Source organism: Balaenoptera borealis, assembly GCF_965194805.1.
Source record: "Balaenoptera borealis genome assembly, chromosome: 11".
Classification (NCBI taxonomy): domain Eukaryota; kingdom Metazoa; phylum Chordata; class Mammalia; order Artiodactyla; family Balaenopteridae; genus Balaenoptera; species Balaenoptera borealis.
The window spans coordinates 56,429,626-56,456,932 of NC_138868.1; the positions used below are offsets into that span (position 1 = coordinate 56,429,626).

General features: G+C 36.2%; 2 protein-coding genes and 1 long non-coding RNA gene across 4 annotated transcripts in view; 1 reads left to right on the forward strand and 2 right to left on the reverse strand.

Moving 5' to 3' along the window:
• LOC309606358 (serine/threonine-protein kinase MARK2-like) overlaps positions 1-27,307 on the reverse strand; it is a 200,693-nt gene that overhangs the window by 135,454 nt on the left and 37,932 nt on the right. The window lies entirely within an intron of this gene.
• LOC309606389 overlaps positions 1-27,307 on the forward strand; it is a 103,773-nt gene that overhangs the window by 62,875 nt on the left and 13,591 nt on the right. The gene's annotated exons all lie outside the window — the stretch shown is intronic.
• The window catches only part of RSF1 (remodeling and spacing factor 1), a 182,439-nt gene that overhangs the window by 51,867 nt on the left and 103,265 nt on the right, over positions 1-27,307 (reverse strand). For both annotated transcript variants that reach the window (XM_082343286.1, XM_082343287.1), the window contains exons 3-4: positions 20,533-20,625; positions 18,987-19,192 (exon numbers count right to left, since the gene is read on the reverse strand). In XM_082343286.1, coding sequence (XP_082199412.1) covers positions 18,987-19,192; positions 20,533-20,625 — 299 coding nt within the window. The remainder of the gene's footprint in view (positions 1-18,986; positions 19,193-20,532; positions 20,626-27,307) is intronic.

Sequence of the window (27,307 nt, forward strand, 5' to 3'; positions counted from 1 at the left end):
CAGGTGTAGTATGGTCAATTTTAATGCCACTTACAAACAAGAAAACTAATTTAAATATTTTCCTGCTCAGATAAACAGGGTGTAACAGTGAAAATAAAAAGGAAACCCTGGACTAAGAGTTGAGAAACTTAGTTCTAGATCTGCCACTAAGTTAATTAAACAGCACCATGATCTTCCCATCTGTGTCATCAAAGCACTGTGCATGCACCTCTAATTCTACGTAGTTAGTATTAAGATGAAACTACTTGTTTTCTTATCTGTCATGCCACGTATGTCCTCTATCCTCTGTTTCCACCTCTGTGTCCGATTCCACCTCCATCCCACCTAGCTGCCTTATGAAGTAAGCTCTAAAAAGATGTTTAATGAATTAATAGAATCCCTGTTCCTAAACTAAATGGCAATGTACCCCTGGACAGGTCATATATCTTCATTAGCCCTGAGTTTCCTTATCTATAAAAGACTGGATTCTCTCAAGTATTATTAAATTGTCTTCCAAAGAAAGTAATAAAATTGCCAGTGACTAACATCTTTCAGAAATTAAAATGACAACCATTTTGTCATTGTGTATGACAATGAACACAGGTTTATACATATTATAAATATTGTGCATGGGAATGAATACATGTTTATATATTATTATAACTATCACATTAGCATATACAATAAAATGAATAGTTTTAGAATTTTAATTATCTAATAGTAGAAGGTCAGATTAGATGCACTTTCAAGATCATGTCTGGTACTACATCCACTTTACAAAAAAGGAAAATTAAAACCTAGATATGTTAAATAAATTAATTTTTGGCTAAGTTTCTATCTCTGAACTTCATTAGACCAACCTGATTCTAACCTAAGCCTCTATCCACTTAATGTTATTACTATGATGTTTCACTGAGAATTCCATTTGTTATTTTTTGAGGTCATGCTGGGAACTGCATGACCTCAACCCATTTGTTATTTTTTGAGGTCATGCTGGGAACTGAAAAAAATATTGAAGTATTTCACTATACCTATTTTTAAAAGCTGCTGAACATTAGAAGAGTGCCAATATTGCTAGAAAATCCATGTCAATTACTTCCACTACTCTAAGCAACAAAAAAATTTAGCAGAAAAATTAATTAAAAACTCCCCTAAAGGCTTTTAACCTGACTACTATATTAAAATGCAAACCTAAAATAGCCATTATTATATGAAAACAGAAAACTACCCATCTGGATTTCTCCTGTTTTGATCTTACAATTAGATTTAGTATGCTAAATAATTTTTTAAAAACCCTAAATTAGAACTAGAGGATATTTTAATAAATATACATATATTAAAATTATATCCAAATTTCTTACTTCTTACAGGACCTTTTATTTTTAGTACGATTTTTAAAGGTTACTTTCCATTTACAGTTATTACGAAATACTGGCTATACTCCCCATGTTGTACAATACATTCTTGAGTCTATCTTACACCCAACAGTCTGTACCTCCCCCTCCCACTGGTAACCACTAGTTTGTTCCCTATATCTGTGAGTCTGCCTATATTTTGTTTTATTCACTAGTCTGTTGTATTTTTTAGATTCCACGTTAGTGATATCGTAAAGTATTTGTATTTCTCTGTCTGACTTATTTCACTTAGCATAATGCCCTCCAAGTCCATCCATGTTACGGCAAATGGCAAAATTTCTTTCTTTTAAGACTGAGTAGCATTCCATTGTGCATATATATGTGTATGTGTGTGTGTGTGTATAAATATATGTAAACCACAACAGATCCATGTATGTTAATTTTGTTTCCTGCAACTTTTCCAAATTCACTGCTGAACTCTAGTAGTTTTCTGGTAGCGTCTTTAGGATTTTCTATGTACAGCACCATGTCATCTGCAAACAGTGGCAGTTTAAGGCAGTTTCCTCCTTTCCAATTTGGATATTTAAATTTCCTTTTCTTCTCTGATTGCTGTGGCTAGGACTTCCAAAACTATGTTGAATAAAAGTGGTGAGAGTGGGGATCTTTGTCTTGTTCCTGATCTTAGAGGAAATACTTATAGCTTTTCACCATAGAGTATGATGTTAGCTGTGCGTTTGTCATATACAGCCTTTATGATGTTGAGGTACGTTCCTTCTATGCCCACTTTCTGGAGTGTTTTTATCATAAATGGACGTTGAATTTTATCAAAAGCTTTCTGCATCTATTGAGATGATTATATGGTTTTTATTCTTCAGTTTGTTAATGTGGTATATCACACTGATTTGCAGATATTGAGAAATCCTTGCATCCCTGAGATCAATCCCATTTGATCACAGTGTATGATCCTTTTAACGTTTTGAGTTTTTCTTTTTGGCTGCGCCACATGGCATGTGACATTTTATTAGTTCCCTGACCAGGGATCGAACCCGCACCCCCAGCAGTATAAATGTGGAGTCTTAACCACTGGGCCAGAGAAGTCCCCTTTTAATGTATTACTGGATTCGGTTTGCTAGTATTTGGTTGAGGATTTTTGCATCTATGTTCATCAGTGATATTGGCCTGTAATTTTCTTTTTTTATGATATCTTTGTCCAGTTTTCATATCAGGGTGATGCTGGCCTCATAGAATGAGTGTGGAAGTGTTCCTTCCTCTGCAATGTTTTGGAATAGTTTCAGAAGGATGTGTTAACACTTCTCTAAAGGTTTGGTAGAATTCATAACTGACTCACTTTGCTGTACAGCAGAAACTTACACAACACTGTAAATCAACTATACTCCAATAAAAAAAAATAATTAAAACAAACAAACAAAAGGTTTGGTAGAATTCTCCTGTGAAGCCATCTGGTCCTCTACAGGACCAGGATATTTATTTATTTGGTTGCGTCAGGTCTTAGTTGCGGCAGGCAGGCTCCTTAGTTGTGGCATGTGAACTCTTAGTTGCGACATGCATGTGGGATCTAATTCCCAGACCAGGGATTGAACCCGGGCCCCCTGCATTGGGAGCATGGAGTCTTAACCACTGTGCCACCAGGGAGTTCCCTACAGGACCTTTTAAAGTAGACTGTGGATTCTAACAACAGTTTAGTCGTTTTGCCCTCCCTCTCTCCATTGTTTTCTTTTCTTTAAAACATTTCTTCACTGAGGCATATTAAATCAGAAATATTCCTCCAAAATGCCATGTTCTCTTATGATCTCAGGTGTTTACATTTCTGTTCTCTTTAGCCCAAAGTGCGTTTCAGACAAACTCCAATCATTATTTCAAAGACAAACATAGAATGGATAAACGTGGTATACCCATACAAGGGGGAATATTATTTAGCCATGAAAAGGAATGTAGTACTGATTCTTACTACATAGATGAACCTTGAAAATATTATGCTATCTGAAAGAAGCCAGACACGAAGGCCACATATTGTATGATTCTATGTATATACAGTGTTTGGAAAGGCAACTTAGGGAAACAGAAAGTAGACTGGCAGCTGCCGTGGGCTGGGGAAAGGGAAAATGGTGAGTAAATGCTAACGTACAGGGTATGGGGTTTCTTTGTGGGGTGAGGAAAATGCCCTGGAGTTAGATAGTGGTGATAGCTACACAACCTTGAGAATATACTAAAAATCACTAAATTATATTTTTAAAAAGTGATGGTGACTTGGACAAGAATGTAGTTATGAAAGGAATGAGGAACGTTTAAACACTGGATACATTTTGCATAGAGAGCTGACTGGATTTGCTGCAAGAATGGTTGGGAAGTGAGAGAAAAAGAAAAGTTAATGATGTGCCTCTCAAGTTTTGGATCCAAGCAAACATGGATGTTATTAACTGATGGGAGAAACATTGAAGTGGAAAGGCTGGAAGCTCAAGTTATGGGCAGATTGACTGACTTTGACTTAATGGATTCTTAACTATCTGTACCTAAAGTTAATCTAGACTTGAGTGAAGTAGAACATATCATTCTAATTATTATAATGTGGAATATGATTTTTCTTAGTCTAAGGGATGTTCAGAGTTAGAATTAGTGGTAGGGATAAACCGTTCAGAAGCAATTGACCTGATAGCCCAATTCAATTAAAAAAGAAAAAAGACAAAACAAAAACACAGCCAAGCATAGGTATCATCTTCTGCCAAGTATGGGTTAGGTATCTGGTTCCTCCATAGCATACTGGAGTGATCTCCATCACAGATCACATTTATGACATTATATTACCATTTACTACTTCCCTGTATCTTTCTCCCACAATATGGAGAGCTTAGGAATGGAATCATGTCTTTGTACCTCCAGAGCACAGAACAGTTAGTTATACAGCAAGTCTTTAGCAAACACCTGTAATATATGATTCCAAGGTTTACCAATAATCTTTTTCATGTAAGTCCAAATTACTGAGTAGACAAAAAGGAAGATAATTGAGTATGACAGTATTCCTTAAGGGGGCCAAGAAACTGAAGGAAGGTATTAATGAGTGATATCAACAGCAGTATATTAATAACAGAAGTTAACATTAGTGAGTGATCACTATGCTCCAGGAATTACTCCAGAAGCATTACATGAATTAATTCATATAATTCCAATATAATCTGATTAAATAGGTACTATTTTATAAGTACCTATTAAATAGGTACCATTTTATAAGACTAGGAAAGTGAGAACATGCAGAAAGGTACAGTAATTTGCTTATGGTCACAGTTAGTACATATTAAAGGCAGAACTAAATTATAGACAGTCTGACTTCAGAGACCATCTTTTCAATCACTGTGCTATATTAGCAGCAGAAATGTCTTGACAGATTTTCTAATTATGTGTTCATGAAAACTCTGTATACTATTTAGAAATCAGCTCTTTGAAAATGATTGTCAAACCACTATCAATACTTAAAATATTTTTATTGAGGTATAATTGACATCCATTGAAATGAACAGATCTTAGGTGTTCAGTTAATCAGTTTTGACAAATGCATACATCTGTGTAATCCACACCTCCATCAAGATAAGGAATATTACACATCACCCCAGAAAATTCCCCCCTGCCCTGTTTCCTACTCAATCCCTCTCCTCCACCAAAAGCGAAAATGAATTACAGTTTTGAACACTGTAACCATAGATCAGTTTGGTTAATTCCAGAACTTAAATGGAATAAAACAGTATGTACTTTTTGGCTTCTCACACATGATAATGCCTTTGAGACAAATCCATAGAGTTGCATGCATTATAGGTCATTTCTTTTTATTGCCTAGTAGTAATCCATATATGGGGACTATTATGAACAAAGATGCTATGAACATTATTACACAAGGTTTTTTGTAAACATTTGGTTTCATTTCTCTAAGATAAATACCTAGGAGTGAAATCACTGGGTTATGGGGTAACAGTTTGTTTAACATTCGAACAAATGGCTGAAGTGTAAGTGGTTATACCATTTTACATTCCCACCAGCAAGGTGTTTAAGAGTTCCAGTTGGTCCACATTCTTGCTAACATTTGGTACTGTAAGTCATTTTCATTTTAGTCATTCTAGTGGAGGTAAAGTAGTATCTCATTATGGTTTAAATTGGGAATTCTCTGATGAATAGTGGTATCAAACACTTTTTCATGTGAATATGGGCTGTATATTCTTTACAAAGAAACTGTTCAACAGTCTGCATAAAACTTTATCTTTCTTAGCAGACCTAGTATAAAAGCACTTTCAGCAGTCCCTTTCTGATTTTGAAGAATCGCCTAATGAAGTCTGGTCTAAGATGTGCTAAAATTCTCTGATCATTAATAACCAATAACTACCACTTCATGGTATTCATATTTTTTGCTCGTCTTTTACATTCCTAAAGAAAATTGCTTGACATATCCCCTAGCATAAATTAATATCACTTATAGCATGTTATTTCATCAGACATAGAAAATATTTTTCTGTACTTTATCCTCTTTCATTGAGGACTAAAGTAGTGATGAAATAACTATAACAAATACTATTCTTTCACATCAATTATGTTTTGAACATTAGTTGAAATGAGTGGGGCACTAGCTAGAGCTCAAACATTTTTGTTTTTGAAATATAATACTTGGTTAAGCCATACATAACTGCCTGTTTTCTAGGTTAAAATGTTCAAATGTTGGCAATTTCATTGCCAATGTTGGCAATGTTGGTTCAATGAAACTTGAACGATTTTTACTATTTTGTAAGTAACTTACTAAATCTAATTGTTCAAACTTAAAATACAATTATATTTCAGTTAACCACTTCCTATCTATCCATCTCATATATACTTATATAATAAATTTTACACAAACAGAAATGGAAATTGCAGAAGTTTTAAAACTATGATGTTATAGCATTAAATTTTAAAAAAACTTAAGAACTTAATTTTTTAAGAGCAGTTTTAGGGTCTAAGCAAAATTGAGAAGGTACAGAGATTTCACATGTATTCCATGCCAATGCACAGCTTCCTCCATTCTTAAAAGTATGTTTGTTAGAATTGATGAACCTATCCTGACACATAACTACCACCCAGAGTCCGTAGTTCACATTACGGTTACCCTTAGTGTGGTACATTCTACGAGTCTGGACATATATATACCAACACTCACCCATCATTACAATAGTATCAGACAGAGTAGTTTTACTGCTCTAAAAATTCTCTGTGCTTCACCGATTCATCCCTCATTCCTCTCTAAACCCTGACAACCACTGTTCTTTTTACTTTCTCCATAGTTTTATGTCTTCCAGAATGTCATATAGTTGAAATCATACAGTTAATTTCAGACTGCCTTCTTTCTTTTATTAATATGATTTAACCTCCATGTCTGTTCGTGGCTTGACAGCTCATTTGTTTTGTTTTAGACAATATACCATTGTCTGGATACACCTCAGTTTATCCATTCACCTACTGAAGGACATTCTTAGTTGCTCTCAAGTTTTGCCAAGTTTTGAGTAAAGGTGCTATAAACATTCATGTGCAGGTTTTTGTATAGATGTAAGTCTTCAACTTCTTTGGGCAAATACCGAGGAAGACGATTGCTGGATCATATGGTAATGTTTAGTTTTGTAAGAAGCCAGCAAACTGTCTTCCAAAGTGGCTGTGCCATTTTGTGTTCCCATCAGCGATGAATCAAAGTTCCTATTGCTCCACATTCTCACCAGCATTTGGTGTTATCAGTGTTCTTGATTCTGGCCACTGTAATAGGTGTCTAGTAATACCTCACTGTTGTCTTAATTTACATTTCCCTGATGAAATAGGACATGGTACATCTTTTCCTGTAATGATTTGCCATCTGTCTGATAAGGTCTTTGGCCCATTATAAATCAGGTTGTTTGTTTTCTTACTGTTGGACTTGAAGAGTTTTTTGTATATTTTGAATAACAATCCTCTATCAGATATGTCTTTTATAAATTATTTTCTGCCATTCTATGGCTTATATTTGCATTATGTTGACACTGTCTTTCTCAGAGCAGAAATTTTAAAATTTTAAAAAAGTCCAGAATATCAATTCTTTCTTTCATGGATTGCACCTTTGGTATTGCATCAAAAAAGTTATCATCAAACCTGAGGTAATCTAGATTTTCTTCTATGTTATCTTCTTGGAGTTTTATAGTTTTGCATTTTACATGTAGGTCTGTGATTCATTTTGAGTTAATTTTTGTAAAGGTTGTAAAGGTCTGTGTCTAGATTCAGTTTTTTGCATGTGAATGTCCAGTTGTGCCAGCACCATTTGTAAAGACTATCTTTTCTCCACTGTATTGCCTTTGCTCCTTTGTCATACACAAGTTAACTATATTTATGTGTGTCTATTTCAGTGCTCTTTATTCTGTCCCACTGATCTACTTGTCTATTCTCTTGCCAATACCACACTCTCTTCATTATGATAGTTTTATAGTAAGTCATGGACTCAGGTACTGTCAGTACTTCAACTTTGTTCTTTTACAACACTGTGTATTCTAGGTCTTTTGCTTATAAATTTTAGAGTCAGTTTGTTGATATCCACAAATAAGTTGCTGGGATTTTGATTGGGATTGCAGTGAAATTTACAGATTAAGTTGGGAAGAAGTGACATCTTGACAATAGTAAGTGTTCTTGTCCATGAACATGGAATATCTCTCCATTTATTGATTCTTCTTTCTTTCATTAGTTTTGTTTTCCTCATATACATTTTTTCATATTTCGTTAGATTTATACCTAGGTATTTCAGTTTTAGGGGAGCTAATGTAAAGGTACTACTATGTTTTTAAATTCAGATTCTACACATTCACTGATGGCATATAAGAAAGTGATTGACATTTGTGTATTAACATTTTATCCTGCAACACTGCTATAATCACAAATTAGTTCCAGGAGATTTTTTGGTTGATTCTTTCAGATTTTCTATATAGAAAATGATGTCATTGGCAAAAAACGACAGTTTTATTTCTCCTTTCTCAATCTGTGTATCTCTTATTTCCTTTTCTTATCTTACTGCATTACTTAGAACTTCCAGTATGATGTTGAAAAGGAATGAAGAGAGCAGATACCCTTGCATTGTTCCTGATCTTAGTGGGAAAAACTTCAAATTTCTCCTCATTAAATAGATGTTACGTGTAAGTTTTTGTAGATTTTTTAAAAAATAATTTTTAATTAAATATTCAGCTAACAAATCTATTAGATGCTCCTTCACTTTTGTTGAAAGCCAAGTACTGGAAATCCTCCAATTTTGTATAGGATTTATTCTCTGCCTCCATAGCACATCAGTTTGTTTTTTGGGTTTTTTTTGGCCACGTTGCATGGCTCGTGGGATCTTAGTTCCCCATCCAGGGATGGAACCCGGGGCCCCAGCAGTGGAACTGCAGAGTCCTAACCACTGGACGGCCAGGGAATTCCCAATATATACATTTTTTAATCAAGGAAGTTTCCATCTCTTCCTACTTTACTGAGAGTTTTAATCATGTAAGGGTGTTGAATTTTATCAAATGATTTTTCTGTATGTATTGACATGATCATGTGATATTTTCTTCTTTAACCTGGTGATGTGTGAAAACTCATTTTCAAATATTGAACCAGCCTTTTATACCCGGGATAAATCCCACTTGGTCATGGTGTATTATACTTTTTATGCATTGTTGGATTTAATTTGCTAATATTTTTTGAAAATTTGTCTTTATGTTCATGAGAGATATTGGCCTATAATTTTCTTTTTTTATAATATCTTTGTCTGGTTTGCGTATTAAGGTAATGCTGCCCTCATATAATTAGTTAGGAATTATTCTCTCTCCTTCTATCTTCTGAAAAAGACTGAAGAAAATTGGTATAATTTCCTCCGTAAATGTTTGTTAGAATTCACTACTGAACCCATCTGAGCCTGGTGTTCCGTTTTAGAAGGTTAATTATCAATCCAATTTCTTTCATAGAGACTTGTGCATATTATCTATTCTTCTGTTGTGAGACTTAGCAGATTGTCCCTTTCAAGTAATTGGTCCATTTCATCTAGGTTATCAAATCTGTGGGAATCAAGTTATTCACAGCATTCCTTTATTATCCTTTTAATGTCCATGGGATATACAGTGATGTCCTCTTTTTCATTTCTGATATTAGTAATCTGTGTCACCTTTCTTTGTTTTCTTAGCCTGGCTAGAGGCTCATAAATTTTATTGATCTTTTCAAAGAACTAGCCTTTGCTTTATACATATATATTCAGTACTATAAATTTCCCTCTAACCACTGTTTTCGCTGCAAACTTTCAACTGCAAATTTTGGTAATTTGCGTGCTTATTTTCATTTAATTCAAAATATTTTAAAATATCCTCTTGAGATTTTTTTTGACCCATGTGTTATTTAGAAGTGTACTGTTTAATGTCCAACTATCCGGGGATTTTACAGTTATCTTTCTGTTATTGATTTCTAGTTTAACTTCATCGTGGTCTGAGAGCAGACCCCGTATGTTTCTAGGTATTCGATTTTCAGACGATCAAATATATAAAATCCTCTCTTTTTTGATGGATTCCTATTTTTTGAAGAACTATTCCATTTGATTTTTACATTGCAAAGTTCAGTTAATTTATACATTTATCAATCATTAAGAAGAGTTACAGCTTAAAAAAATAGAATTCTAAATACTAGATAATTTTTGTTACATTGTTTTCTTTTAGTGATTAGGCAGAAACGTGTTTCCAACACCAAAATTTCTGAGAAACTAAGTTTTACTTTAAACAAACAGCTTTAAACAAGAGAAGTAGGCTTTTTATTTCACTAGTAAAAAATAATATTCACTAGTAAAGAAAAACACCCAAGTGCAATCTATTAAATTAAAAAGTCAAAATTCTATTTGCTTTACTTCTCTTAACTTACTACCTCAATTTCTAAAGGTATTTCTTGCTAAAAAGATGACTGCCTCCTCATAAACTCTACTTAACATAAACCTGCAAGTTTAGAAAATGTTTTTAACAGTATCTGTCAGCCTTAAGATAATTATTTCTCTGCAATATAGGAAGAGCAAATGTTCTCACTTCTATAAGCTCAGTTCTACTACCCCATAATTTGTATCCACTGATGCTGGCTCAGCCCATGAAAGAAATACTCTTACACAAGTCAATTCTTTAAATGTATACAGACAGTTATATCTCCCCTAAATTTCTGCTAGATAAAGTATTTTCATTTCATTAAATCATCTTCTTTGTGGTTCTCCTCATAAATAACTCATTATACTATATTAATATTCTTCTTAGAGTTTGGCATCCCAATCTAAATACTATACTCCAGGAAGAATCTCATCAGTGCAAAATGAAATGATACCCTACATTATTTTGGGTACCTAATGTATTTTAATGACAACTAAGATCTCAACTTTCAGGAAAGGAAAGAATAACAACATAATGCTTTTGCATTCAACCTTCAAAAAATGAGAGACCTATATGGATAAAACGGTTCACTACATTTGTCCAAAACAGTACTAGTATGTCAAGTTAAAGCTAACTGAAATACCCTCGTGTCACAGGACACATTGAGAATCTATCGAAACTATGGTACTTACCCAGAAAATACACACATTAATTACAACTAAGAGCTACTACTTAAAATATAAAGGATTCCACAGGTGCATGAAGCTCATCTAGAGATGTCAGAGCTGTTCTATTCACTACCATATCCGCCATTGCTCAGCACAGTGCCAATTACACAAGTAGGCATGTGATAGAAATCTATTAGTTTAATGAAATAAAGGAACATTAGTGTGACAATCAGGTGTTTAGAATTTGGCTTTAATTACCTGAAATCAGAGTCAAAAACCCAATGTTTTATTAATGATCCCAAATATTACTGCATATTTGGGAAAAGTTGCCTGGCAAATTTGCCCTTTTCTCTTCCTGCTGATAAATATTTCTTTTATGAAGAAACTAAGTTTCAATCTTTGGGGATAGAAGTTGTTAAAGTAAATTAATTAAATTAAATTAATTAATTGTTGTTAGTTGTTACTTGTTAAATTAAATTAATTAATTAAGAAAAGACAATAGTTTAACTGGGAGAAAAGGAACAAATTTTTATCAAGCATGTACTATGGCCCTAGTATGATTTCTCTTATAGTTCTCAGAACAACTTAACACAGAAGTATTATCATCTTCATTTTAGGAAAGAGTATCAGAGAAATTAAGTAACCTGCCTACAGATGATAAGCAGAGGAACCCAGATTCAAACAGTTATTAACTATAAAATCTATGCTCTTTCTCTCACATCATGCATTGGGGTATAATCTACTTAAAACAGTGTAAACTAGAGGTTGTTTTAAGCGTGTATGACTGATTAATAATAACCATAATAATTTTTCTCTGTCATATGTTCTTCATCTACAAAGCAGAAGACAATATGTCTTAAACAACTATGCAAGCTTGATATAGGAATTAGAAGTGGTGGTAAAACAGAATGAACAGAACCTCATTTAATGTATGTATTCATAGGGAAAGATGGTGAGTATATTTTATTTCAGGAACATTTTGTTGATCTTAATTTAGTAAATTAACTACATGGAAAACCATATCATAATATGAGGAAAGGATGATTATAAAACAATCCCCCAACAGCTCATTTAATGTTTATCCTTAGGGCATGAAAGTTGAGCTTCCCTGACCCAAACAATTATTATGAATTTCTATGAATTATCTCTTCGAAACATTAATAAATGACCACTAACAAAAATCTGCTAAATCTGAGCAAAAACAAAGATGAGTTACAGTTAAAAGTTTTTCGTAAGCCAGTGGATATATATCTATTAGTTATCCCTACTGTAGCTATAAATCCCCTGATATTTTCAAACTTATTATAAATTGTGAGAATTAAAAGAATAAATTCTAAATAATTAATTTCCAAAAACAGAAAATTTGAGACACAAAGATTCTGAATAACAGTCCCAGTCACTTATCAATTTAAAAGAAAGTTTTATTTTAAGGTTTTACATTAAATGTTTCCATTCAAATATATTTGTCAATACAAATATAAGAAATCAAGGTTTTCTGAAAAAGATTTAGGGCAAAGAGTCCATGATGTTGGACCACCAGAGACCTCCTGGCCCCATGTAATATTAATCAGCGAGAGCTCTCCCAGAGATCTCCATCTCAACACTAAGACCGAGCTGCACACAACGGCCAGCAGGCTCCAGTGCTGGATGCCCCATGCCGAACAACTAACAAGACAGGAACACAACACCACACATTAGCGGAGAGGCTGCCTAAAGTCATACTAAGTTCACAGACACCCCAAAATACACCACCAGATAAGGCCCTGCCCACCAGAAGGACAAGATCCAGCCTCATCCACCAGAACACAGGCACCAGTCCCCCTGCAAGAAAGCCTACACAAGCCACTGAACCAATCTAACCCACTGGGGTTAGACACCAGAAATAAGAGGAACCATGAACCTGCAGCCTGCGAAAAGTAGACCCCAAACACAGTAAGTTAAAAAAAATGAGAGGACAGAGAAATATGCAGCAGATGAAGGAGCAAGGTAAAAACCCACCAGACCAAAGAAATGAAGAGAAAATAGGAAGTCTACCTGAAAATGGATTCAGAGTAATGATAGTAAAGATGATCCAAAATCTCAGGAATAGAATGGAGAAAACAAAAGAAACATTTAAGAAGGATCTAGAAGAACTAAAGAGAAAACAAACAATGATAAACAACACAATAAATGAAATTACAAATACTCTAGAAGAAATCAACAGCAGAATAACTGAGGCAGAAGAACAGGTAAGTGACCTGGAAGATAGAATAGTGGAAATAACTGCCGCAGAGCAGAATAAACAAAAAAGAATGAAAAGAATTGAGGACAGTCTCAGAGACCTCTGGGACAATATTAAACGCACCTACATTCAAATGATAGGGGTCCCAGAAGAAGAAGAGAAAAAGAAAGGTTCTGAGAAAATATTTGAAGAGATTATAGTCGAAAACTAGTCAATCAAGCCCAGGAAGGTCCAGGAAGTGCAGAGAGTCCCATTCAGGATAAACCCTAGGATAAACACACCAAGACACACATTAATCAAACTATCAAAAATTAAAAACAAAGAAAACATATTTAAAGTAGCAAGGGAAAAGCAACAAAAACCTACAAGGGAATTCCCATAAGGTTAACAGCTGATCTTTCAGCAGAAACTCTGCAAGCCAGAAGGGAGTGGCAGGACATATTTAAAGTGAGGAAAGGGAAAAAACTACAATCAAGATTACTCAACCCAGCAAGGATCTCATGCAGATTCAACAGAGAAATTAAAACCTTTACACACAAGCAAAACTTAAGAGAATTCAGCACCACCAAACCCACTTTACAACAAATGCTAAAGGAACTTTCCTAGACAGGAAATACAAGAGAAGGAAAAGACCTACAAAAACGAACCCAAAACAATTAAAATGGTAATAGGAACATACCTATCGATAATTACCTTAAATGTAAATGTATTAAATGCTCCAACCAAAAGACATACGCTGTCTGGATGGATACAAAAACAAGACCCGTATAGATGCTATCTACAAGAGACCCACTTCAGACCTAGGGACACATACAGACTGAAAGTGAGGGGATAGAAAAAGATATTCCATGCAAACGGAAATCAAAAGAAAGCTGGAGTAGCTATTCTTATATCAGACAAAATAGACTTTAAACTAAAAGACTATTACAAGAGACAAAGAAGGACACTACATAATGATCAAGGGATCAATCCAAGAAGATAAAACAATTGTAAATATTTATGCACCCAACATAGGACCACCTCAAAACATAAGGTAAATGCTAACTGCCATTAAAGGGGAATCGACAGTAATACAATCATAGTATGGGACTTTAACACCCCACTTTCACCAACGGACAGATCATCCAAAATGAAAATAAATAAGGAAACACAAGCTTTAATATCAGTTAAGTCCATCTTTATCAGTTAAAGATGGACTTAACTGATATTTATAGGACATTCCTTCCAAATACAACAGAATACAGTACATTCTCAAGTGCACACGGAACATTCCCCAGGATAGATCATACCTGGGGTCACAAATCAAGCCTCAGTAAATTTAAGAAAATTGAAATCGTATCAAGCATCTTTTCCAACCACAACACTATGAGACTAGATATCAATTACAGAAAAAAAAAACTGTAAAAAATACAAACACATGGAGGCTAAAGAATACATGATGAAATAACCAAGAGATCACAGAAGAAATACAAGAGGAAATAAAAAACTACCTAGAAATAAATGACAATGAAAATACGACAACCCAAACCTATGGGATGCAGCAAAAGCAGTTCTAAGAGGGAAGTTTATAGCAATACAATGCTACCTCAAGAAACAAGAAACATCTCAAATAAACAACCTAACCTTAAACCTAAAGCAATTAGAGAAAGAAGAACAAAAAAACCCCAAAGTTAGCAGAAGGAAAGAAATCATAAAGATCAGGTCAGAAATAAATAAAAAAGAAATGAAGGAGACAATAGCAAAGATCAATAAAAGTAAAAGCTGGTTCTTTGAGGAGATAAACAAAATTGATAAACCATTAGCCAGACTCATCAAGAAAAAAAGAGAGAAGACTCAAATCAACAGAATTAGAAATGAAAATGGAGAAGTAACAACTGACACTGCAGAAATACAAAGGATCATGAGAGACTACTACAAGCAACACTATGCCAATAAAATGGACAACCTCAAAGAAATGGACAAATGCTTAGAAAAGTACAACGTACCAAGACTGAACCAGGAAGAAACAGAAAATATGAACAGACCAATCACAAGCACTGAAGTTCAAACTGTGACTAAAAATCTTCCAACAAACAAAAGTCCAGAACCAGATGGCTTCACAGGCAAATTCTATCAAACATTTAGAGAAGGGCTAACACCTATCCTTCTCAAAGTCTTCTAAAATACAGCAGAGGGAGGAACACTCCCAAACTCATTCTACGAGGCCACCATCACCCTGATACCCAAACCAGACAAAGATGTCACACAAAAAGAAAACTACAGGACAATATCACTGATGAACACAGATGCAGAAATCCTCAACAAAATATTAGCAAACAGAATCCAACAGCACATTAAAAGGATGGTACATGAAGATCAAGTGGGGTTTATCCCAGGAATGCAAGGATTCTTCAATATATGCAAATCAATCAATGGGATACACCTTATTAACAAATTGAAGGAGATAAACCATATGATCATCTCAATAGATGCAGAAAAGGCTTTTGACAAAATTCAACACCAATTTATGATAAAAACTCTCCAGAAAGTAGGCATAGAGGGAACCTACCTCAACATAATAAAGGCCATATATGACAAACCCACAGCCAACATCGTTCTCAATGGTGAAAAACTGAAAACATTTCCTCTAAGATCAGGAACAAGACAAGGTTGTCCACTCTCACCACTACTATTCAACATAGTTTTGGAAGTTTTAGCCACGGCAATCAGAGAAGAAAAAGAAATAAAAGGAATCCAAATTGGAAAAGACGAAGTAAAGCTGTCACTGTTTGCAAATGACATGATATTAAACACAGAGAATCCTAAAGATGCTACCAGAAAACTACTAAAGCTAATCAATGAATTTGGTAAAGTAGCAGGGTACAAAATTAATGCACAGAAATCTCTTGCATTCCTATACACTAATAATGAAAAATCTGAAAGAGATATTAAGGCAACGTTCCCATTTACTGCAACAAAAAGAATAAAATACCTAGGAATAAATCTACCCAAGAAGACAAAAGACCTGTATGCAGAAAACTTAAGACACTGATGAAAGAAATTAAAGATGATACAAACAGATGGAGAGATATACCATGTTCTTGGACTGGAAGAAGCAACATTGTGAAAATGACTATACTACCCAAATAATCTACAGATTCAATGCAATCCCTATCAAACTACCAATGGCATTTTTCACAGAAGTAGAACAAAAAAATCTTAAAATTTGTATGGAGACACAAAAGATCCTGAATAGCCAAAGCAATCTTGAGAAAGAAAAATGGAGCTGGAGGAATCAGACTCCCTGACTTCAGACTATACTACAAAGCTACAGTAATCAAGACAGTATGGTATTGGCACAAAAACAGAAATATAGATCAATGGAACAGGATAGAAAGCCCAGAGATAAACCCACACATACATGGGCACCTTATCGTTGACAAAGGAGGCAAGAATAGCCAATGGAGAAGAGACAGCCTCTTCAATAAGTGGTGCTGGGAAAACTGGACAGCTACATGTAAAAGAATGAAATTAGAATTCTTCCTAACACCATACACAAAAATAAACTCAAAATGGATTAAAGACCTAAATGTAATGCCAGATAGTATAAAACTCTTAGACGAAAACATAGGCAGAACACTCTATGACATAAATCACAGCAAGATCCTTTTTGACCCACGTCCTAAAGTAACGGAAATAAAAACAAAAATAAACAAATGGGACCTAATGAACCTTAAAAGCTTTTGCACAGCAAAGGAAAACATAAAGAAGATGAAAAGACATCCCTCAGAATGGGAGAAAATATTTGCAAACGAAGCAAGTGACAAAGGATTAATCTCCAAAATACACAAGCAGCTCATGCAGCTCAATATCAAAATCAAAAAACCCAATCCAAAAACGGGCGGAAGACCTAAATAGACATTTCTCCAAAGAAGATATACAGACTGCCCACAAACAAATGAAAGTATCCTCAACATCAGGAATCATTAGAGAAATGGAAATCAAAACCACAATGAGGTATCACCTCACACTGGTCAAAATGGCCATCATCAAAAAATCTACAAATAATAAATGCTGGAGAGGGTGTGGAGAAAAGAGAACCCTCCTGTGTTGTTGGTGGGAATGTAAACTGATAGAGCCACTGGAGAACTGTATGGAGATTCCTTAAAAAACTAAAAGTAGAACTACCATATGACCCAGCAATCCCAATACTGGGCGTATACCCTGAGAAAACCATAATTCAAAAAGAGTCATGTACCCCAATGTTCACTGCAGCACTATTTACAATAGCCAGGACATGGAAGCAACCTAAGTGCCCACTGACAGATGAATGGATAAAGAAGATGATGTGGCATATATATACGCTGCAATATTACTCAGCCATAAAAAGACACAAAACTGAGTTATTTTTAGTGAGGTGGATGGACCTAGAATCTGTCATACAGAGTGAAGTCAGAAAGAGAAAAACAGATACTGTATGCTAACACATATATATGGAATCTTAAAAAAAAAAGGCTTCTGAAGAACCTAGGGGCAGGACAGGAATAAAGATGCAGACGTAGAGAATGGACTTGAGGACATGGGGCAGGGAGGGGAAGCTGGGACGAGGTGAGAGAGTAGCACTGACATATATATACTACCAAATGTAAAACAGATAGCTAGTGGAAAGCAGCTGTATAGCACAGGGAGATCAGCTCGGTGCTTTGTGACTACCTAGAGGGGTGGGATAGGGAGGATGGGAGGAAGACGCAAGAGGGAGGGGATATGGGGATATATGTATACATATAGCTGGTTCACTTTGTTATACAGCAGAAACTAACACAACATTGTAAAGCAATTATACTTCAACAAAGATGTAAAAGAAAAAAAATAAATAAATTAAGAATAGAAGGACTTCCCTGGTGGTACAGTGGTTAAGAATCCACCTGCCAATGCAGGGGACATGGGTTCGATCCCTGGTCTGGGAAGATCCCACATGCCGCACAGCAACTAAGCCTTTGCGCCACAACTACTGAGCCTGTGCTCTAGAGCCCGCGAGCCACAACTACAGAAGCCTGCGCGCCTAGAGCCTGTGCTCTGCAGCAAGAGAAGCCACTGCAATGAGAAGCCCGCGCACCACAACAAAGAGTAGCCCCTGCTAGCCACAACTAGAGAAAGCCTGCATGCAGCAGTTAACACCCAATGCAGCCAAAAATAAATAAGTCAAATAAATAAATAAATAAATGAAAGAAATTAAGAATAGAAAAAAAAAAAAGATTAGGGCAAAAAAAGTAGAACGTTCCTCAGATTTCTTCAGACCTCAGTAAAGAAATGTATGCACAGGAAAAACTGAAAATATAGTAAAGTGTCAGATGAATTAGCCACATTCATGAGTAATAAACAAATAATGCCTAATAGAAAACTATATAGCTAAATAAAAATCAAATAATGTTTTTCTGGGAATTTCTTGGCAGTCCAATGGTTAGGACGCTGGGCTTTCACTGCCGAGGGCATGGGTTTGATCCCTGGTCCGGGAACTAAGATCCCGAAGCTGTGCAGCACAGCCAAAAAATATATATATAATGTTTTTCTTACATTTCTTTCTAACGGTGAGTTTCTGTGTGCATATTACCTATGCATCATTATTTTTCAGATTCCAGCTTTCCAAAGTACAAGGTATTTGTCCTGATATGGACCACACTGCTAAACATATTTATTTATTTGACAAATAATTGAGTGCCTGCTATGGGTATTAGGCTGGGCACTAGTCTAGGTCCTGGAAATTCCCAACCCCATAAAAAGAAAAGGATCACCTAGCTTTAGAGATTATATTCCAGTAGAGAAGAGATATAAGAGACATGCAAATAAACATTAAAAAAATTCCAATAAAAGATACCTGACGATGCATTTCCATGAAGAGCCATCTTGATCATCTTGTTCTTCTATATACATTCTGACATTGTGATCTTGATCCAACTGGTACCAGTACATGAGGCCATCTTTGTCACGGCCAATTGGCTGGAGACGCATGGTATCGGCATCCTCCTCATTGATAATATTCTTGAATTTGAGATTGTCATCAAACTGACACTCACAGAGGTACTGGAAAATAGTCATAACATGGTTTAAAATACCCCATAAATGTTTCTCCATCAAAATAAATGTGATATGTTCAACCAAGGAACAGATTTGGGGACAGGAGAAAGAATACGTGTAGTTTTATCCATCTTTCACTTTCCTCTCTCCCCTTCTGTAAACTTATTTTTCAGTAACCAACTTTAAAACATAAATTTCTAAGTTAACATTTAATTTTTGTATTAAAGAAATTTATAGGTTTAACCCAACCAATGACACAAAAGTGGTATTTTAAAGCGATGAGTCTGTTTGTATTAAAGTTTCCCAAATTTGTTCATGGTATAAAATTTTCAATCACTCCTTCTCTCTTAAAGCTTTTAGATGAACTTTATTCTTGAAATGGCTATCTATTTTTGAAAGCTTGAGGCATATACAGTTTTTAAGGAAGGCAGTCTTATTGATAACTGCCTCTGCGGAATTCTCTTTAAAAAAGAATACTGACATCACCAAATTGGAAGAACTTTAATTTTTTATTAAAATTTTTGTGTATGATTAGTGTATAAAGTCAGATTTCTTCCCTGAACCTATCTGCCCAGACAGAAAATACATGACGTTCCTATCATAGCCTCTTTGCCTTTGCCTGTGGTGTCTACACCCGTAGACTCTCTTCTATAAAGGTAGTTTTCCCCTTCATCATGCTGACCACATTGCTAATAATTAGGGCCAACACTCTGAAGCAAGCAAGGAGAAAACGGGGAACTCAAACTTGAAAATAAATCTATACTTTGAGAAGACCTATTTTAATTAAGTAGGTTTGGTTATGTGAGACTTTTATTAAGTACACACTGGCATGCCCCTAGTCATCTGGAAAACTAATGATCAAATTACTAATTTAGTAAATCAGTAAAAGATTAACCACAGTTTACCATATTTGTTAACAATGATTGTGAAGGCTGCAAATAATGCATAAAATGAATGTGGGGTTTACCCATTCTACTATTGTCCCTACAAGCAGAGATCATTAAACCTAGATATACTTGTATATTGAAAAACAACCAAAACCAGTAATTTAAAGAACAGTTTTATCACCAAAAAATAAACAAGAAAAAGAAAAATCTATTGTCCTTTTCCACTAACAGTAAAAATGTCTACTTGGGGACTTCCCTGGTGGTCCAGTGGTTAAGACTCGGTGCTTCCACTGCAGGGGGTGCAGGTTCGATCCCTGGTCGGGGAACTAAGATCCCACATGCCACAGGCGTGAGCCCCCCACCAAAAGTCTACTTTCTAGTTATTTCCCAATTCAACCAGAAGGAGTCAAAAGTGAATTTTTTAATTAAAATAACTGTAACAAATAATAAATTTATTACCTTTAAGAGTGCTAACTTGCATTCAACACTCATTTCAAGATAGCCTTTCTTCTCCATCTCCCATGCCCAGGTGCTGTTAAACTCTTGACATATCTGTCAGAGAAAGTTAAAGTCTTAATACATAAAAGCAATTTAAATTTACATTGGTAGTTTTGTTGTATAATTATGTTAACTGTTTTGTTAATATATAAAGGAAAAAGTTTATACCAAACACAACTGAATCCAATCCCACCCTGAAATGCCTACTACTTAAATATACCAGAAATGTTTACTACTGTCTGATGATTCAATTTAAGGTAAGCAGTGATCCCTGCAGCTTTCTCCTCTGCTCTCAAGAATTTTATATACATTTTTGTGGCACATTTTCCCAAATGCAAGTAATTATCTGATTCCATCTCTCCAAATAGCCTAGAAGTTCCTCAAGGGCAAGGACAATAGTTTATTCATCTCTATGCCTACAATAGAAGCAAGCTAAAAAAAACATGCCAAATTGTAGGCACATTTTTATTCAAGTAACTCTCCAACTCAAAGTCCTCCTAATTATGGGTAAAGATTCCACTGCTTGGCATTTGAGACCTTCTATAATGTGGCATTGACTTAAATTTCTAGGCTTCTCTTCTCATACAAACATTGCAAGCAAACCAGAGACACTTTAACAGGATGAGGAAAGAAGATTTGGATAACCATTCCACTTATCAGGAGATGCACAATGGGCTTTATGACCTCTGTGAGCCAGTTTCTTCAGCAACAAAAGGGGAGCAGTAATAATACTGACCTTAAAGGTTGTGAAATAGGCATACAAAATGATATAAAGTGCCTAGAAACTTCATGCTCTTTTTCCAATCCAAGGAACAAAGAGTACAATGAAGGCCAAGGGAGAAGAACCAATACAAGGCACAAAATTATCTGGGAGCTTGGGCAATTAGCTAGAAACGCTGGCAGGAGAAAAACAAACAGGCAAGTGAAACTGCTTATATAACCACCTCAACCTAGGAATAAGACCAGGCTGGCCCTCCTGGGAGGGCTACCCTTTTCCTCTCCTGTACTGGTGTCATCTTTTTTTTTTTTTACCAAGTCAGGATAGAAGGCAGTATGGCCAGGAACTATATCATGGGGGATCTTCAAAGGCAAAAAGGAAGAATGAGCTCTCCATTCTCTGGAATACCATACTTCCTCTGACTGATAGCACTACATTTTGTAGAGAAAAAAAAATGAGATATACAGAATAAGGGAAATTTCTGGAATATTATACAAGGAAGACCTCAAATGATTATATCAAAACCTAAAGGTCAAAATGTGAATAGACACTTTGCCAAAGAATATATATAAATGGCCAATAAGCACAGGAAAAGATAGTCAATGTCCTTAGTCATTAGGGAAATGCAAATCAAAACCACAATGAAATACTACTTCATACCTGTTAGGATAGCTGTAATCAAAAGAAGGATAGGGGCTTCCCTGGTGGCGCAGTGGTTGAGAAACCGCCTGCCAATGCAGGGGACATGGGTCCGAGCCCTGGTCTGGGAAGATCCCACATGTTGTGGAGCAACTAAGCCCGTGCGCCACAACTACTGAGCCTGCGCTCTAGAGCCCACGCGCCACAACTACTGAGCCCACGCGCCACAACTACTGAAGCCCACGTGCCTAGAGCCCGTGCTCTGCAACAAGAGAAGCCACTGCAATGAGACGCCTGTGCACTGCAACGAAGAGTAGCCCCTGCTCGCCGCCAACTAGAGAAAGCCCGCGCAGCAACGGAGACCCAACACAGCCAAAAATAAATAAATTAATTTTTTTTTTAAAAAAGGATAATAGCAAATGATGGGAATGTAAAATGGTGCAGCTGCTTTGTAAAAAAAAGTTTAGCAATTCCTCAAAATGTTAATACCGAGTTACCACATGACTTAGCAATTCCACTCTTCGGTATGTACATCCAAAAAATGAAAATATATTGTACAAACGTTCATCACAGTACAACAGCCAAAAGGTGGGAACAACCCAAATTTCCATCAACTGATGAATGAATAAAATAATACGTGGAATATAAATACAATGGGATTTTATGCATCCATGAAAAGGAATGAAGTAGTGATATATTGTACAGCACAGATGAACATCAAAACACGATGCTATGTGAAAGAAACCAGACATAAAAGGTCACAAATTTATGAAAGTTTGTATATGGAATTTCCACAGGAGTCAAATCCATATAGACAAAATTCATTAGCAGTTGCTAGTGGGTAAGCAGAGGGAGGAACAGACAGTGGTGGCTATGAGCAGACTTCGTTTCAGAGTAACAAAAATGCTCTACAATTATGATAGTGTTCTACAGTTAAGATAGCGCACATCCTTGTGAATATGCTTAAAAACACTGAATTGCATATTTTTAAAGACTGAATTTCATGGTATGTGAATAATATCTCAATTTAAAAATATCAGACAGAGGGACAGCCAACAACACAGAGCCAAGCTTATGACTTGGATGAAGCATTTCTTGAGTGCTCTACTGTATACCACACCCCAAGAAGATGTAGGCTAAAGCTGAGTGTGGGGAAGTTCAGTTTCACCAAAGGGGCTGAGAATGACACAGCTCCAAAGCATGGCCAACAGCTCACGGCGTCAGACACCAAATACAGCTGAACAACTGTTCATTATCATTTACTGTGTGAAAGGGGAGGAAAGAGAAAGAGAGGTAGATACAAAGATAATTAAGATATAAGCCTCTGCTTCCTCACTACTTAGCTTCAATTTACTGACCTTCATTTACAATGCTTAGGGTGTAAAACCTCTGTTGTGCTGATATTCAGAGATAAACATGCTATTCATTTTCTGTTTCTTTACGGGCAATGTAGACATACTACTGTGCCATCCCCCCCCCCACCAAAGGCACATTAATTAGATTTGTCCAAATAGCCCTAACCTATTGTTACCACAAAGTAAATACTGCAAATAAAACCTGCAAATAAAAAAAGTACTCTAAATGACACTTAAATAATTCTTATGCAGGACTATATAATCTCACCAAGAGTCAGCAAACTTTTTCTAAGTGACAAACAGGAAATAATTTAGGCTTTGTGACCATATGGCCTCTTTTTCAACTATTCAACTCTGCTGTTATAGTGCAAAAGCAGTCACAGAAAATACATAAACAAGTGAGCTTCACTGTATTACAATACCACTTTACAAGGAAATTTGAATTTCATATAATTTTCATGTCAACCATTCTCCCAACCATTTAAATACATAAAACCATTCTTAGTTTTCAAGCCATACATAAACAAGCAGCAGGCCAGATTTGACCCAGGAGCCACAGTTTGCCTAGAGAACCAGAAATTAGCTTTGTTTATCAGAGACTGTCTAGACAGTTATTCTTGGGACCTTAAAGCAAGGGGATCCCTAGCAGATTGGTAATTCACATTAACTCCCCATGTTCCAACTTGATTCTAACCAAGCAGCCTTGTATCAATATATAATTATAATTTGGTTTTGCATGCAATTCCTCTTTAGAGAATGTTCCAATATCCAGAACATTCATATTTATCACCATAAGTTATAATTCCGTAATACTGGTTTTAAGTTTGACTCTCTCTAAATGTAGTTAATGAGCGGTCACATTTGTTGCGTCCCCTGTATGGTGCCTAAGGAACAGTTTTTCTAATATACACACAAAATCAAATGTCCCATGCCTGCAAGGCTGAATGCCATTCAGCCTGGGAGACCTCTTGGCTGGCTGCCTGCTGTTGCTCCAAAACTCCCTGTGTCTATTCTTCCTAACTTCTACACAGAGAAAAACAAGGTTGAGGATGGAAAATAAAGGGGAGGGGGCGTGGGGGGGCATTTAAAAGTTCACATCAGCTCAATATTTATAAGAAAGGTAGTTTCACATGCCTACACAGCAAATACACAGAACTTCTCAGTGAGATCATTAACATATTAATCTTATATTCATATACACAATGGAAGTACCAGTAATTCTTCTCTTTTTGGCAGTTCGAAAGATAAGGCATTAAAAAGGAGGAGGGGTATAGAAAAACTGCAAAAACTCTCAGCATGAATATCCAAACACCTGCACTGAGAGACCAGACCAAACTCCAGCATGGCTTCTATCAGCCTAAGGACACGTCCCTAGCACAACCCTGCTCCTCCCTCACTGCTGTCTAGAAAACTCAAGGTTGCCAAAAGAATTTATTGTTTGTTCCAGCCAATACCTGATCTAGGTCCCTCACCTCCTTTTCTTCTTTTTGGCCATGCTGCGCAGCTTGCAGGATCTTAATTCCCGACCAGGAATCGAACCTGGGCCACCGCAGTGAAAGCGCCAAGTACTAACAACGAGACTGCCAGGGAATTCCCCCATTAATTTTAAAAACAAACATAAACTTAAAATTGTAACTCTTTCTTCTGTCCCTCTGAGATGTGTGTGTATCTCCTACAAGACAGGGTGTCCTTCTCAAGGACCTGAAAGCCATTCCTTTTATATGTAATCATCAGACTCTGTGGGAGGGTAGAAGTCTTGTAACTTGCATAGTTAGCAGGCACAAAAGCCCTAATCAAGCTAACTCTGACCAACTCTCATACCAGGTGTTTGTGATTTTTGAATTTCCCTAACCCTGCTCGACCCCTTTACTCCCTCATTATCATCTCCCCAACTCCCTCATTCTCCCTTTAAAACACCAGCCACCTCTGGGCAAACTGAAATCAAGCTCAAGCTCCATCTACTACTGTAACCGAGCAGGACCCCATGGGGGCCTTCCCAGGACAGCCCTTTCCCCCATATCCTCTGCTTTAGCTCCTCTCTGAAGTACCTAGGTAAGAGTATTTGATGCACATTTCCTGAGTTGTTTTACAGATGTGAAAACCCCCCACCAAATGGAAGATGTTAACTACTTGATGACCATGAGCACATAGGCCCAGGCCTCCTGGAGCCTAAGGGCTGATAATGTTAACTCCTGTGACTCCACCGTTCCCTCACCACCAGCCAGTCAGAGAATTGTGCATGAGCTGATCACATACCCTGAGAACCCTACCCCCAACCTGGCTTTTAAAAATGCTTTGCTGAAACCCTTCTGGGAGCTCGGGGCTTTTTAGGGCTTGAGCCACCTGTCTACTTGCGTGGCCCTGCAATAAACCTTTCTCTGCTCCAAACTCCGATGTCTCAGTGTGTTTGGCCTCACTGTGTGTCGGGCACACGAACTTGCGCTAACACTATCACCGTAGTTATTGAATAAAATCAGTCATTACAGCCTTTAACTGGTGTCTGCCATTGTTTACCTTTGATGGGGGAGTCCCTGAATATCATTCAGATGAAAACCTTTATTTTACCACTGAGAGACATGAAATTTAAAGATTCATTTATCCAGCGATTCCACAAATATTTATTGAGTACTTGTTCTATGGCAGGAACTAGTCTAGGACCTGGAATACCAAGGTAAAGAAAACAACCAACCTGCCACCATGGAGCTTATATTCTAGGAGGCAGTCAAATAGGTGAACATAAGAAAATATCAAGTAGAGACAAAGGCTATGTTGAAAATAAAATAGAATACTGTGAAAGAGAAAAGTCTGAGTGCTACTCTGGATTGGGTGCTCAGGGGAGGCCTCATTAAAAAAAGCTGACATTTGACACAAAAAGTTGAGACATGACTGATAAAATAGAAATCAGCCACATGAAGACCTGGCATAGGAATGTTCCAGGTAGAAGAAACAGCAAGCACAAAGCCTTAAGGTTTGGCATATTATAAAACCACAAAAAAAGATCAGTGTAAGTGAAGTAGAATTAAGAGGGAGAGCAGCAAAAGATAAAGTTGAAGAGGTAACCAAAGGCCAAATTTATGTAGGCCAGGGTAAGAAATTAAAATCTAATTTCAAATGTGATGGATTTTTTACAATCTTTTTTTTTTTTTTTTTTTGCGTGGGGAGAGCATAGCTCATACAGAATATTGTGTTAAATGGTGAAGAGGTTGTGTTGAAAAGGGAACACTCCTACACTGCTGGTGGGAATGTAAATTGGTGCAGCCACTATGGAAAACAGTATGGAGGTTCCTAAAAAACTAAAAATAGAGTTGCCATATGATCCAGCAATCCCACTCCTGGGCATATATCCAGAGGAAATTCTAATTCGAAAAGATACATGCACTCCTAATGTTCATAGGAGCACTATTTACAACAGCCAAGACATGGAAGCAACCTAAACGTCCATTGACAGATGAACAGATAAAGAAGATGTGGCATATATATACAATTAAATACCACTCAGTCATCAAAAAGAATGAAATAATGCCATTTTGCAGCAACATGGATGGACCCAGAGATTATCCTACTAACTGAAATTAGAAAGAGAAAGACAAATACCATATGATATATCACTTATATGTGGAATCTAAAATATGACACAAATGAACTTATCTATGAAACAGAAAGAGACTCACAGACATAGAAAACAAACTTAGGGTTACCAAAGGGGATAGCGGGAGGGATAAATTAGGAGTCTGGTATTAGCAGATACAAACTACTATATATAAAATAGATAAACAACAAGGTCCTACTGTATAGCATAGGGAACTGTATTCAATACCCTGTAATAAACCATATGGAAAAGAAGATGAAGACTATATATATATATATATATATGAATCACTTTGCTGTACACCAGAAGCTAATACAACACTGTAAATCAACTATACTTCAATTAAAAAATTAAAAAATATTTTGTTAGTTTCAGGCATATGCCCAGGAATGGGATTGCTGGATCATATGGTAGCTCTATTTTTAGTTTTTTAAG